At 38.5% G+C, this 15,395-nt stretch overlaps 1 protein-coding gene across 4 annotated transcripts in view; it reads left to right on the forward strand.

Moving 5' to 3' along the window:
* The window catches only part of LOC130920932 (putative methyltransferase NSUN7), a 30,711-nt gene that overhangs the window by 14,285 nt on the left and 1,031 nt on the right, over positions 1–15,395 (forward strand). For 3 of the 4 annotated variants that reach the window (XM_057844485.1, XM_057844484.1, XM_057844489.1), the window contains 6 exons: positions 1,090–1,303; positions 1,381–1,524; positions 1,633–1,734; positions 6,196–6,313; positions 7,437–7,557; positions 10,158–12,688. In XM_057844485.1, coding sequence (XP_057700468.1) covers positions 1,090–1,303; positions 1,381–1,524; positions 1,633–1,734; positions 6,196–6,313; positions 7,437–7,557; positions 10,158–10,892 — 1,434 coding nt within the window. In that variant the 3' untranslated portion in view covers positions 10,893–12,688. Of the gene's footprint in view, positions 1–1,089; positions 1,304–1,380; positions 1,525–1,632; positions 1,735–6,195; positions 6,314–7,436; positions 7,558–10,157; positions 12,689–15,395 lie in introns of those variants that run through there. The other variant, XM_057844486.1, reaches the window with a different exon arrangement.

Here is a 15,395-nt window from a genome sequence, read left to right on the forward strand (position 1 = left end):
TTGATATTTTCGACAATATGCATTAGTTTTTAGTTAATTGATGAAGACGAATGGTAGTTATACAAATTAAATGTATGTCCATGTTTTTTTTATTTGGAGTAAAATTACAGCTCTGCTGAATATAAAAATTCGGATGCGCGTCATTAATCTTGGGGTGGCACACTGATTGACAAGAAAATTTGAAAGTGGCACTCCACACCAAAAAGGTTGCTGACCCCTGGTCTAGGGTGTCCGGGCTCTCCCTTAGAGATAAGGTGAAAAGCTCGGTCGTCCGGGAGGGGCTCGGAGTCGAGCCGCCGCTCCTCCACATCGAGAGGAGCCAGATGAGGTGGCTCGGGCATCTGAGTAGGATGCCTCCGGGGCGCCTCCCTGGTGAGGTGTTCCAGGCACGTCCCATAGGGAGGAGGCCACGGGTATTTGGTAATATAGCTATTATTCTTTCTTTTATAAAACTAGATTTTTCTATCTAGACGGTGGAGGCACACTTTAAATATATTAGAGTGATAAGGCATCTTTGAGTGGACTTTGAGTACAATTTAAGTATCTCGAGGCCAGGCCGAGTGTCCCAATTTTTTCTTTTTTTAAATCAAAATATGGTCACCCTATAGTGTATTACTATCGCTGGATCTTTCACGTACTATAGCGCCTCATAGCTCCATCATGGCTAGAGAGGTAGTGATGTTGGTTTTGTGCATGCGCAGTCGCAATTCGTTGCAATTGGGTACTGACAGGCATTTCCGGGTCATCTCAATTCTGGGTCATTTCTTGTATATTCAGGTCACTTTCTTTTGTGGGCCCGTGTTGAAAGTCAAGAGGTGTAAATAGAGAATAGAGAAATGAATAAACAATGTCAATGTATTAGGTTGAAATGTGCCTTTTGAGATGAATGGAGATTTTTTGTTGTTGTTGGAACTGTTTTTGGGTTAATACAATTTGGAGGTGGAATTGTGAATAGGGTGTAAAATGTGGGAGGATGAGTTCATAGGTTTGGATGACATAAAAAAAGAGAAATAACATACGTGTTTTCCCCAAAAAACGCTATTATTTTGTGCATTTCTACTCACTACACTGTTGCCTGACCCTGATCAGGACAGAAGCACGTGCTTAGCAGCAAGCGCACTTCGGCCCCTCTTACCGGACAAGGCTGACGTCTTGGTGGCAGGATCCTTCTCAGCTCTAACTGTGGCCCATGTGGCCACCATGGCAGTTGCAAGTTCCAGCAATGTGCTGGTGTGTAGCGCTGACCACACTGCATCACAGCTTAATGACCTACAGGAGCTACTAAAACAAATGGATGTGAAAAGTGAGTTATAAATGAAGCAGAAAATGTATTTGTATTTTAAATTCAAAGAATGTTGACGTGAGGCTCCACCCTTGTAGATGTGCGCCTCCTGCCTGACGCGTTTTTCAGTCTGAATGAGTGGGATTTCAGCATTGAGCACTTAAAGGTCATCATGGTGTTTCCTCAGTGCTCATTGTCCGCTCTCTGTGATCCTGTGGATACCATCTTTAATGAACATGGAGGTGGGTGATGACTCTCTTGAGGAAAGAAATTTGTATCTTGTGGTGAATAGGACGTCGGACAGTAAACTAATAATTAAAACATCATAAATTAACTCATTTTCTTAACAGACTGGAATCTTCTACAGGACCTGTCACGTGGTTCTGTGTCCCAGAGCAAAATAAAGAAACTTACGATTCAGCAAGCTAAACTACTGGCCCACGCCTTAACCTGTGAGTGTGCTAACACACACATGCACAGAAAAACGTCTGTTTGGTTTAGCATGGAATTATGGGACATACACTTCATAATGGTATTGGCGGGTCAGATCGGTCATGCACTGTGCCTCACCTTCAAGTAGGGGGCCGCCCACATCAAGAGGAGCTATTCACAAACACATGCACGCAGCGATCTAATGCCGTATTTCTGTTGAAAAAGTACGAAAGCGGTACCGCATACAAACAGGAAAGATTGTCTCAGGAGTGATTTGCTCGAGGATTCAAGGTAAATATTATATTTTTCGTACCATGCATGCATTTTGAAACTTTGCGAAAAAAATCAATGGGAGAAATTAGCCGCTACTGCATTGGCATCATAGTTCGCAATATTCACGTAAAATGAATGCTAAGTGCACTTTTTTTTTTTTTGCTTTTAACCAAGAATCGAGACTGTTTTACCTCCATATCTATAAAGATTTCTGGGATTTAAGCATTAATTCACAAGAATTTTCACCGGAAAAGCTCTGTTTACATCAGGCAGACGCTAGCTACATTCACTAACCGACTAGCATTGTACTTCGACATATTTACGTAAAATAAATGCTAACAGCACGTTTTCTTTTTTTTACTATTAACCAAGAATCGAGACTGTTTTGCATCCATATCTATAAAGAATTCGGGTATTTAAGCATTTGTTCACAAGAAGTTTCACCAGAAAAGCTCTGTTTTCATAAGGCGGCCACTAGCTACATTCACTAAGAGACTAGCATTGTACTTTGACATATTTACGTAAAATAAATGCTAACTGCATTTTTTTTTTTTTTTTTTGCTTTTAACCATGAATCAAGCCTTTTTTTACGTCCATACCTATAAAGATTTCGGGGATTTAAGCATTAATTCACAAGAATTTTCACCGGAAAAGCTCTGTTTACATCAGTCGGACGCTAGCTACATTCACTGACCGACTAGCTAGCTAGTACTTCGACATATTTACGTAAAATAAATGCTAACTGCACGTTTTTTTTGTTGTTTTTGTTTTGTTTTTAACAAAGAATCGAGACTGTTTTAAATCCATATCTATGAAGAATTCGGGGATTTAAGCATTTATTCACGAGAGGTTTCACAAGAAAAGCTCTGTTTACATAAGGCGGCCGCTAGCTACATTCACTAACAGACTAGCATTGTACTTTGACCTATTTACGTAAAATAAATGCTAACAGCACTTTTTTTTTGCTTTTAACCAAGAATCGAGACTGTTTTATATCCATATCGATAAAGATTTCGGGGATTTAAGCATTTATTCACAAGAATTTTCACCGGAAAAGCTCTGTTTATATAAGGCGGACGCTAGCTACATTCACTAACCGGCTAGCATTATACTTCGACATATTTACATAACATAAATGCCAACTGCACGGTTTGTTTGCTTTCAACCAAGAATCGAGACTGTTTTACGTCCATATCTATAAAGAATTCAGGGATTTAAGCATTTAGTCACAAGAATTTTCAACGAAAAAGCAATTTGTCTGTAACTCCACTCTGTCAGCTTTGGTCGCCTCGCCAACAATGCAGGCTCCCTATTTATCAGTCCCACGCCCCGTGTACCGTCAATACATTATGAAGTCTATGTATGAGAGTTGCAGTCACATCAGTTCAGACTCTATAAAGATGGATTATCTGCGTATGCTTTCAACAACCAGCCAGCTTGCAGTAGACGTCTTAAATCCACACTTGAGGAGTGTTATGTATGGTCTGTGAACTGCTGCGTTTGCTGTGGTTTACATTTTTATAGTAGGGATTTTTAAAAATATGTTTATTTGTGCTGTTTGGGCTGATGCGGTTTTTGTGTTCGTGTGTTTGATGGATTCAGATTTCAAATGTTCATTATAGCCTTGAGTATATTCAGTTGACAGGGAGTAAGTTGCCTCATGTCGTAAAAACAAAGAAAAACACAACAAAACTCAGAGCAAGATAAAGTAAGTACATATTTTAGAGTATTGCCATTTCTGTCAACTGGTGATAGCCCTAATGGCTGCTGGTACAAAGCAGTTATAGCGACTGGATTTACAGGCTCTAACCAGCTGGAACTCACCATTCAGAGAGTGGAAGACATCTCCTATAATTGAGTTGGCTATCCTCTGTAGCTGTTTGACATAAAGAGATTCTGGGTGAGGCTGAGACTCTCTTCAGTCAACTTCCTAGACAATTTCACAATTTGAAATAAACAGTTTTTGTTCTGCACTTCCAAAAAATGAAAAAAAAAAAAAAAGATGAACAAAACAGCGGTCAGCATTGTCCTGACGTCATTTTGTTACACACAGCTCACACTTTGCCACTTTGCCATGACAGTTTCCAGATATTTACACGTTGACACACTCCACTAACTGGCTTGTCAATATAGGATTTTAAAATGTTTTTAATTATCATTTTAATAGTAATTTATTGGCTACCATTGACCGGGGATAGACGTTCAATCAAATGCCAGCCATAGACTTCACTATCAGTTGATGAGACAGCTCCTACAGACAATGCACCACGGCTTCCCATAGAGGGCCGGGGCCAGGCAAAGCGTCGTGGCAGCTTTCACTGCGATAAACTCATTCACACGCTGTGTTCGAACGCCGGATTTAGGTGGAAACAGGACGAAAATTTTAGTGCTTAAAAGCAGGCAGGAGTATCTCAAGAGTGGTTTGGTCGAGGATTCAAGGTGAAATATTATATAAAATAGCACCATGCATGCACTTTGAAACGTAAAAAAATGAAATGAATGGAAAGAATTAGCCTAACTTTAGCTTGAAATATTTACGTGAAATGAATGATAACTGCCCGTTTTTTTTTGTTTTTTTTTTGTTTTTTTTTTGCTTTCAACCAAGAATGTAGAATGTTTTACGTTCATATCTATAGACATTCCGGGATTTACGCATTTATTTCCAAGAATTTTCAATTTAAAAAGCTCTTTGTTTTGTGACAGCCGCCATGCTGGATTTTGTATCAGTTCAATGTAACTTTAGATTCAAATAATCAGGGAATTTTTGTCCAACTGCCCGTTTTTTGGCAAAAAAACCCCCGAGTAATTTAGACATTTCTGTGTCCATACAACAATAATTCGGCTTTTACGTGTTTTATGTAACATTTTAATCTAAAAACGACAAGGGTCAGATAGCCGGCAAGACCTGCTGAGGCAATAGTGACATCGGAATTCAACCTAAATAAGTTGTATACATTGTATACAGAAAAATGCTAAATTTGCTTTTGTTGAGTAAAATTAAGATAATTTTGCATGCTTTCCTCAAGTATTAAGTTTCTGAAGTGAAAATAATCGAGTGATTTATTAGCTGTTGAAAACTTATGTCAAAACTGCACTAAATTAAAAAAAAAAAAAAAAAAAAATTAAGTCGTTAGTTCAGGCAAAAATTTATGATACGTTATATATTGCTATTGATCCTGAAAATATAGGTGATTATTTCTGCATTTGGTGATTTTTGTGCATCTAGTGAAAAATCTTAGAATTCTATAATCATTTTAAGTAAAAAAAATAATGAATCGGGATTTTATTCGGGAATGACTTTGAATTTTTTGATGCGGCTGCTAATGGAGACTCATATATGCCTAAGGGGGGTGCCTGTTTTGGTTTTAGGTTTTATTTGTAGGTTTGAATTTTACATTTTTTAAAATAGGCCCCCTACTGAGCGCCCCCGCACCTTGTTTCCCGTCAACTGATAGTGAACTCTATGTACCAGCCTTTGCAGTTGAAATTAATCTTATGTCTTTAACTGCCATAGCTGTCATTGGAAGTGAATTAGTTAAGGGCTACAAGCGAAAAATAATCCAGAGCTGTAAAACGATATTGCAATATCTGTGTCTTTATACTTGTACGACTGAAACAAATTTTGCAGAACAAAGAAAAAATGTCCACACCAGCAAAAAAGTCAATAAAATCACAACCAGGACAGCTGAATTTTATCACATTAGCTTCTTATTTTATTATTATTATTATTTGTTTATGTTTTTAGTCAAAACACTGAAATTATAAATAATTACAGTAATAGACTTACACTCGTATAGCGTTTTTGCACTTTCAAGGCACTCAAAGCACCGACGCACATTTATACAGTTTCCTAAATGGATTTCATCATGTTGTCAAGTTTTGAATCCTGAGCTAATGCAGAGGCCCTGTTTAAGTGACTAGCTCCGTCTGGTGTTAAAGCTGAGATGTGCAAAAGAATGCAAGCTGTTTTCAAGCTTGTTGTGCGTATTCAATGATACTTTCATAATTGGCTGGAGCCAATAAAAACTGGGCAGTCGGTTGGCCACTACTAGCATAGAGGATGAACAAAAGATGTCATAACACACCTTAATTGTTGTCCATGTGACCGAGAAGTTCAGAATTTTAAATGCTAGAATGCTAGAAGCGTAATTAAATGTATGATATTGTTCTAGTCTTGGTAGTTTGTCTAAGTCGTTTTTGTTTATAAGTCCCACAGGTTCAGAACATTCTTTACTGCACACGTTCAGTGTATAGCGAGGAAAATGAGAAGCTGGTGAATAGTGTGTTGGAAAAAATACGCACACCCTCCAAACTGCTGCCATTCAGGTAACCACACAGGTGATTCTACCAATAAAAAGTGATTCACTCACTTTTTAACATTTCTATGGTCAAGCCAAGGGTAACAAAATCAAAGATATAATGGAAAAACTAAACTAAAGCAGAGGTGGGTAGTAAAGTGTTACCTATACTCAGTTTACTTGAGTAACATTTAGAGAAAAATGTACTTCTTAAAGTAGTTTTACCATGCAATACTTTTTACTTTTACTTGAGTACATTTGTGAAGAAAAAACACTCTTACTCCGCTACTTCGGGCTATACTACAGTCATTACATTCTACCTCTTTATTCTACATATTGACTTTAATTTTGCCAGAAGTGCAGACAGTAGCTCTACCAGTTTCACCAATGAGATGTTGCAACAATAAACACATAACTCCATTATACAATTCACAGGTAACGTTTTTTTTCTCCACTAGAGGGCACTCATGCTCTTTGAACGGCCAAAGTGTTCTGGTCTGAATGGGATGATTTTTGTGACATCTTTTTGGAATAATACGGTACTGTAATAGGCTTGCTATAGTACAGTATAATAATAATTGATATTGATGAAGTTGTGCTGAGAAAATAAATATACCCTTATTTATTTTTTAAATCAGACATTGTGAGCACTTACAATGTTACTCATTACTTGAGTCTTCTTTTCAATGAATACATTTTTACTTGTACTTGAGTAAATTTTTGGATGACTTTTGCTTGAGTAATATTATGAAGTGGCTCTACTCTTACTTGAATAAAGTTTTTGGCTACTCTACCCACCTCTGATAAGGAGAAAGAAAACTGAAATTTAGGCAAAATTCAGAGAGCTCACTTTAAATGCAGATTTTCTGTCCCTCTTTTCTAGATGTGTGTGTGACAATCGCTTCTGCGTTTAGCTTCAATTCCCTTAAAGCAGCATAATTGTGATTTCACAGCCAGTTGGAGTTTTTCACTCGATGATTTTGCCTCCATAGAAAGCCATTTAGCGTGCATTTAGATTGGAAGTAATGGGGCAGCCACCTTAATAATGGATTTTCTACAAGCCAACGAAGGAAATGTGCTGGAAATAAGGACACTAAACATATGTATGTATACCTTTCACATGACTGCTGGTGGCTGTGTGCATCCCTCAGGGTGAATGAACCCATTTTCCCTGAAGACAGTCAGTCAGGAGACATGACATCCAACAAGTACTTCAGGCTGGAACCCTCTCCGCTCACAAATGGATGCTTTTTGGCCTGTTTGTGTCGACAGGTAATGTGTGCGTACACGTGTTTGACAGTGAGAGCGAGACGCTGAGGTGACACTTTTTTATTCTTATTTTGCAGGGTAGTTGAATTTCTCTACAGTAAACTGCATCTCTCTCTCTTTCCCACGTCACAATGTAACAATGAAGAATGTCAAAGGAAAGACACAATTTGATCATTAATACATCAAATATGTCTAGAGAAGAATTACGTTTCTTCTATTTCAAATATTAAAAGTAGAGACTAGACTAAAGCAAAGATAATATTGGTCTTTCAGAGGGGAAATTTCCGTTTTCCAGCAATAAAGTAAACAGTGGAAGCACAAAAGAGTTATAGACCTTAAAAAAGTGTATGCAGCAAATGCATATGAATAATACGTGAACTGTATATGATTAGTAGACACAAAAAATATGAACGTATTGTTAAGTGAGCAGCTTTTCAGAAGCAAATCAGTAGGAATACTTCCTTTATTTTAGTATATAAGTTTAAACTCATAGCGACAACTTCAGATATCTAAAAAAAAAAAAACTTCTAATAATATTTTGAAAATGATTATGTACAATTGGCCATTGTGCCTTTTGATTCTTTTTCTTCTAATTTTGTATGCAACACTTAGAGCAGTGCTTCTCAATTATTTTCTGTTACGCCGCCCGCAACTCTTTGCCGCCACTGTAAATAGTATCATTTTTCTATTAAATTATCATAAGTACACCTCTGCATAACATTGTGTCCTTTTCAATATTGAAAAAAACAACAGTGCTAAGAAAAAGTATCTGAACCTTTTGGAATTTCTCACATTTCTGCTAAAGGTTTTCATATTTTAATTAGGATAGTATGCAAACAATGACAGAAGGGAGGAAAATAAGTAAGTGAACCATCACATTTAATATTTTGTAACCCCCCCACCCCCCTTTGGCAGCAATAATGTCAACAGATGCTTCCTGCAGCTGCAGATCAGTTTGGCACATCGATCAGGACTAATCTTGGCCCATTCTTCTCTACAAAACTGCTGTAGTTCAGTCAGATTCCTGGGATGTCTGGCATGGATCGCTGTCTTCAGGTCATGCCACAGCATCTCAAAGGGGTTTAAGTCTGGACTTTGACTTGGCGACCCCAGAACATGTATTTTGCTCTTCTGAAACCATTCTGAAGTTGATTTACATCTGTGTTTTGGATCATTGTCTTGTTGCATCATCCATCCTCTTTTTAGCATCGACTGTCTGACAGCCTCAGGTTTTCCGGATAAACCTTTGAATTCATTCTTCCATTAATGATAGCAAATTGTCCAGGCCCTGAGGTAGCAAAACAGCCCCAAATCACGATGATCCCTCCACCATGATTCACGGTGGGGATGAAGTGTTGATGTTGATGAGTTGTTCCATTTTCCTCCACACATGACATTGTGTGTTACTTCCAAACAATTCAACTTTGGTTTCATCAGTCCACAATACATTTTGCCAAAACGTCTGTGGAGTGTCCAAGTGCCTTTTTGCGAACATTAAACGGGCAACAATGTTCATAGTTTTACATATAGTTGATGTGTGCACAGAGATATTGGACTGTGCCAGTGATTTCTGTAAGTGTTTAGCAGACACTGTTGGATTCTTTTTTTTACCTCTCTGAGTGTTCTGCGCTGAACTCCATCTTTGGTGGACGGCCATTCCTTGGGAGAAAAGCAACAGTGCCAAATTCTCTCCATTTGTAGACAACTTCTCTGACTGTCGATTGATGACCATCCAGACTTTTAGAGATGGTTTTGTATCCTTTCCCAGCTTTTTACAAATCAACAATCCTTGATCACAGGTCTTCAGACAGCACTTTTTGACTGATCCATGATGCACATCAGACTATGCTTCTCATCAAGACAATTATTACCAGGTGTGTGTTTTATAGTGGGCAGGGCAGCTTTAAACCACTCATCAGTGATTGGGCACACACCTGACTTAAATTGTTTGGTTAAAAAATGATTTAAATTGCTCTTTAAGTCTCCTTAGGCAAAGGGTTCACTTACTTATTTTCCCCATTCTGTCATTGTTTGCATGCTATCCTTATTTAAATATGGAAACCTATAAATAATTTGGTGGTTTTACTTACAGCAGACACTGCTTTTTTCATTTGTGTGATTTTGACAAAGATCAGATCACAGTTGATGGTGATCTTCTGCAGAAATGTGAGAAATTCCAAAAGGCCTGCCTATTCACTAATGCAAATAAGACTAGTTTAAAGCACACAGGACAGTTTGAAATAACTGATCCTGGAAGTTTTAATCAGCATCCACGATTGCACAGAAAGGGCAAACTGCCAAACCCAATGAAGCGATGCACATAAAGCATCGGAGTGAATTGTGCTGTTTAATAACATCATACAGACAAGCTTTATTTTTGTGCTGACTACAGATGTTACAATGTCCTGGTTTTATATTTGTCACTGTGTGGGTTCAAAGTGCTGACTAGAGCAAAAACAAGTGTCTTGTTCCTTTGTAGCCTCTTGATAGCTCTGTTTCATTTGTTCAGTCTCATATTTTTTGTGTACATCTCCTCATTACAACGTTTCCCACCGTATTGTCATAAATTGTACCTTCACATCAAATCCTCTATGGCTTTCCAGGCGGATCCAACCAAGGTGGAAACAGTTCAGGAAGTGTTGGCGAGAGCAGCAGCCAAAGGCCTACTGGACAGACTCTTCCCTGGACAAGAGAAGGTAAAGAAGAAGAAAAGCAAAACGAATCCAATGGGAAATTTGGACCAGGATGAAGACAAAGTTGAAGGACAGGGGAAAAAGGAGGGAACAGAGGGAGGACGCAAGAAAGGGCTCAAGAAAAGACTTAAGCGTAAGATCAAGCCGAACCACATCAAGGTGGTCCCTAAGCAATATTCAGCGGGTCACAAGAAGAGAAAGAAGAAAGCAACAAAACAGACGCATCGCAAGAGGCGGATCATCAAGCGCAAAACAAGAAAGTTCCCTCGTCTGACACTTGCGCTGATATCTTCTTCCAAACCTTACCAACATATCTTCCCGGCAGCAACCAAGCAGGAATCACCCACGTCTTCTCCGAAAAAAGACCCCAACCCTGCCAGAAAAATGGGACAACACACACAAGCCAAGAAGGCAACCAAATCACTAACCGGTCAAGCAGAAGGTCCAGTGAGGAGCTACATGGAGGAAATGGCCAACATAAGAGCTTCGACGTCGCAAGTTTTGACCTCGCCACTGACTTACAGCATTCTGAACAGCGAGAGTGAGACATACCTCATGCATGCATCAGTCTCGACAAATTCGGCATCCAAGCATGCTTACAGGTGTACTTCATCATCAACCATGTCAAGTTTAAACTCCATTTAATTCTTAACAACTTAAAGTTTATAAACATAAGGAAATTATTAATTGGCAAAACTACAAGTCTGATAGCTTAGTGCTAATCCACAGTGCAATACATTACATCACGACTAGCAAATCGTGATGGCACTGTAGGTTTAAATGTATACAGACAGTAGAACAACATTGTTGTCACAGATTACTTGGAAAAAGTAATTTAATTACTGATTACAGATTACGCTTAAAAAGCAATCTAGTTATTTTGCTGATAACTTAGTTACTTTGATAATAAAGTAACTTTCAAAGTAATATATTGGATACTTCTTACCATTTTTTCTCCCTTTGCTGCCTCAACATAGGAATGACAACAGAAAAATGTCATCGCATGACATTGACGTTCCGATAAGTGAATTTAAAGGGGAAGATCAGAATTTTTCACATAAGGCTTAATCTAAGTTAGCAGAGGTTTAATTAGTCGATGGAGTCGATTTCAACCACCATTGACTTGCGCTAGTTTAGCCTTTCAGGAGCCCTGAAACTAACAAATAACTGACAGACTGCATGAATTTGTTCAAATCAACCCCACCGACTAATTAAACCCCCGCTGACTCGAAGATTAAGCCTAATGTCAAAAATTTTGAACTTCGGGTTAGTCTTAACAGCATATCAGTGCCAATGTAAAACAATGCAAATTGACTGCACAATAATCAACAACACACAAATGAATTGTGCAATAAACAGTGCAATAAACACAAAGGTGGGGGCAGGCATGAATGCGCACGCACAACCCGGAAATACGCCGTACACACACGCGGTCAATTTGGCCACAAAACGTGGCAGAAACTAAACACTTTACATTCAATCGGACTTACAACACATTCCAAAGATGCTAAATGAATATGTCACCTGACGGCATAAATGTGCAACACGAATCTGATTTAAACAATGCTTAACGACTTGGAGCGATGACTACCCGCTGTTTCAATGGCAAAGCTACGAAATGGCCGTGTATGTAGCGGCTCCAACCTATCGCTGGAACCCTCCGGAATGAAGGAAAAATACTCATATTCATTCATGGGCGCACACAGATCAACATTCCCTCGCACATATCCACAGATGTCTGCACTCGGTTCGAATGTGCACCCACGTTCGTCACGCCTTTCTCAGTCCCATAACCCTAACTCGAGACCAAAACAGGAAACGGTTACCACAGAAAACGAATGCGTAGTGAGAACCTTTCTAACATTTTCTATTCAAAATGCTCTTCGTACATAACTACAATATTCTTCATTCTACATACATTATGAGGCAATTACAAAATAGCAACGTACATACACTAAGGAAACTAACTTTAATCAGATTACTGGTTTGGAAAAATGAATGCGTTAGATTGCTCGTTACTGAAAAAAAGTAATCAGATTACAATACCTCGTTACTTAGTAACGCGTTACTGACAACACTGTATAACACCCACTGGCATATAGTCTTTATCCTATGTGAAAAATAGAAAACAGTTTAGTCATTGGATAAAACTCTTCTTCCTGGTTGTATCTTTGTAAATACTGCCGCCATGTGGCCAGGGTTTACACACCAGAAGGAGCACAATCTAAACCTATACTTACCGCATACTGTATATAAATGGAACTCTGTCTGTGTGTTTGTTCCCAATGGACTCCGAAACAGCTCGACCGATTTTCATGAAATTTGTACCATAAGCGTTTGGGAGAGTTCATAGATGGGCTTGATCTCTGCAGGCCTCCGTTTAGAAAATTCATTCGAAACTCCCCAAAAATTGCATAGAAAATCCCTGATTGTGGAGGCGACAGCACCGTCATTTTGGCAAAAGACAAGTCTCTTGCAATTGCAAGGTCGCAGTTGCCTTTCGAACTATGGTTTCATGTACAAATTTAAGTGTGCTGTGATGATACGTCTTGGCTTTGAGTACTCCACAACAAGACGCTAGATTAAAAAATAAATAAATAAATAAATTAATTAATTAAAAAAATACAATTTTCCGGAATATTACTAAGGGATTAATTTCAGTTGGATATCCATACTGTTCGTAGTGATGGAAAAGTGATTGCGCATTAACCCCTTTATGGTGTCTTTTTACTATTACTACATTACAACTGCTTCTCTAAGGAAAGTATGTTTTAACTGCGATCCGGTTGTATTGCGTTCATGTTACACAAACCCGAGCAACGCCAGGCCATACTCCTATTTGGCACTGGAGCGGGGCATGGTTTGAGCACAGTCAGCGGACACGACTACAGTGTCTGAGACCTGATGGCTCGGCCTTATTTTTCGCCATTTTGAACCTTAATTAAACATAGGTACCCATTTATTTTACGGTATTACCGTATTGGCCCGAATATAAGACGGCCCTGATTATAAGACGACCCCCTCTTTTTCAAGACTCAAGTTTGAAAAAAAGACTTTTTGAACACCAAATGAATTTCTGTACAGAAAATAATTACAGTACATTCAAAACAAATGATTATAACCATATATTTTAGAGAAAAAGCATGTTATTTTGCCTCATTCAAATCTTAATATCTGAACATTTAAATATGTAAACTAAAGTGCAATTACATTCGTAAATGAATGGCTTCTGGTTTTTGAAATGTAAATAAACCAATCTATTGTGATAAAACAACAAAATTGCAATAAGTGCATTAACCATCAAAGTGAAGTCTAACTGTAACTGTAGTCTTGAAACAAATCTGAAAATGGAAAAAAATTGCAATAAAATAAAGAAAACTGGTTAAACTTGAGAGTAGCCGAGATCTGTCATGACAGAACATCGCTTCAATGATATCTGGCGCCATCTAGCGTCGTGAATGGGTATAATATAATAAAAGACGACCCCCTCTTTTTCAGTCTTATTTCAATGCAAAAAAACACCGTCTTATATTCGGACCAATATGGTATTTCAAATTTGGTGAGCTTAAAAACTTATTGCTTTGACCCAATAAAATAATGTATTGATGTTGAGTTCCACTGGCGTGTCCCTTTAACTTACAAATCAGGAGACCACGGCAACTTTTTTACTCTGTTAAAAATTGAAGAGCTGCCATTTGCCACGTTTACATGGAGCCAAATATTCCAATTACAATGGGAATATTTGTTCAAACCGAATAAATGTGTTCCATATAAACACCTCATTCGGAATGAACAGGCCCAAACTGAATGGAATTTCATTCCGATTCACAGGGGTAGAATATTCCTTTTCCCAAACCGATTAGAAGTAAAATTATATCATGTAAACAGGGAAGCGGAATGGTGTCTGGTTGCGTTCTTTCTGCGCATGCTCAGTACTGACGTGGTGAAGTCACTTGGTGACGTAAGTAACGTCACTTGCAACATGGCTTCCAAGCACACGCACAGCGCACCCACACACCTTTTTAAATGAACGGCGTATCATTCTGAAGTTTTGTTTCCACTCGAAAAGTTAAAACAGCAGCTGATCTGACGATCGATCTCCATGTTTTGCAACGTGACGCTTTGTTTTGATTAATCTGCGCATGTCAGACGGCAGTTGTCAAACGTCCTTTCGGAATACAGGCAGACACATGTAAACGCTGGATCGGAATAGATGAAGTGACATGTAAACAGCTGATGTGAAATTTCCATTCGGAATGATTTGAATCGGTATGAATAAAAGTCAGCATGTAAACGTGGCTAATGAGTTCACTCGTTCTATGCCATCCCTCCTAGTTCAAATATACTTGACATCTATCAGTGACAATGGCAGAAAATGAGTTAGGATTGAATTTGGAATAAAGTTAGATAATACGGGGGGGGGGGGGGGGGGGGGGGGAGTAAATTACCTCTTTGGCTGCCATTGATTATTTTAAAAAATACAATAATTTTTTTCTTTTTTAATTTTCTGATCCCACCATTTTTTTTTCAATAAGTGACTGACTAACACTTCAAGAGCAATTGAAACCATTTTTTTCCCCTTTTAACCAAACTGTTTAATTCAGGTGTGTGCCCAATCACTGATGAGTGGTTTAAAACTGCCCTGCCCACTATAAAACACACACCTGGTAAGAATTGTCTTGATTAGAAGCATTGTCTGATGTTCATCATGGCTCGGTCAAAAGAGCTGTCGGAAGACCTGCGATCAAGAATTGTTGATTTTTATAAAGCTGGGAAAGGATACAAAACCATCTCTAAAAGTCTGGATGTTCATCAATCGACAGTCAGAGAAGTCGTCTACAAATGGAGAGAGTTTGGCACTGTTACTTCTCTCCCAAGGAGTGCCCGTCTACCAAATATGACGGCAAAAGTTCAGCGCAGAATACTCAGATAGGTAAAAAAAAGAACCCTAGAGTGTCTGTTAAAGACTTACAGAAATCACTGGCACATTCCAGTATCTCTGTGCACACATCAACTATATGTAAAACAATGGCCAAGAATGGTGTTCATCGGAGAACTTCATGGAGAAAGCCGCTGGTGTCTAAAAAAAACATTGCCCGTTTAATGTTCGCAAAAAGGCACTTGGACACTCCACAGAAGTTCTGGTAA

The sequence above is a fragment of the Corythoichthys intestinalis genome, chromosome 8 (assembly GCF_030265065.1).
Source record: "Corythoichthys intestinalis isolate RoL2023-P3 chromosome 8, ASM3026506v1, whole genome shotgun sequence".
Taxonomy (NCBI): Eukaryota; Metazoa; Chordata; class Actinopteri; order Syngnathiformes; family Syngnathidae; genus Corythoichthys; species Corythoichthys intestinalis.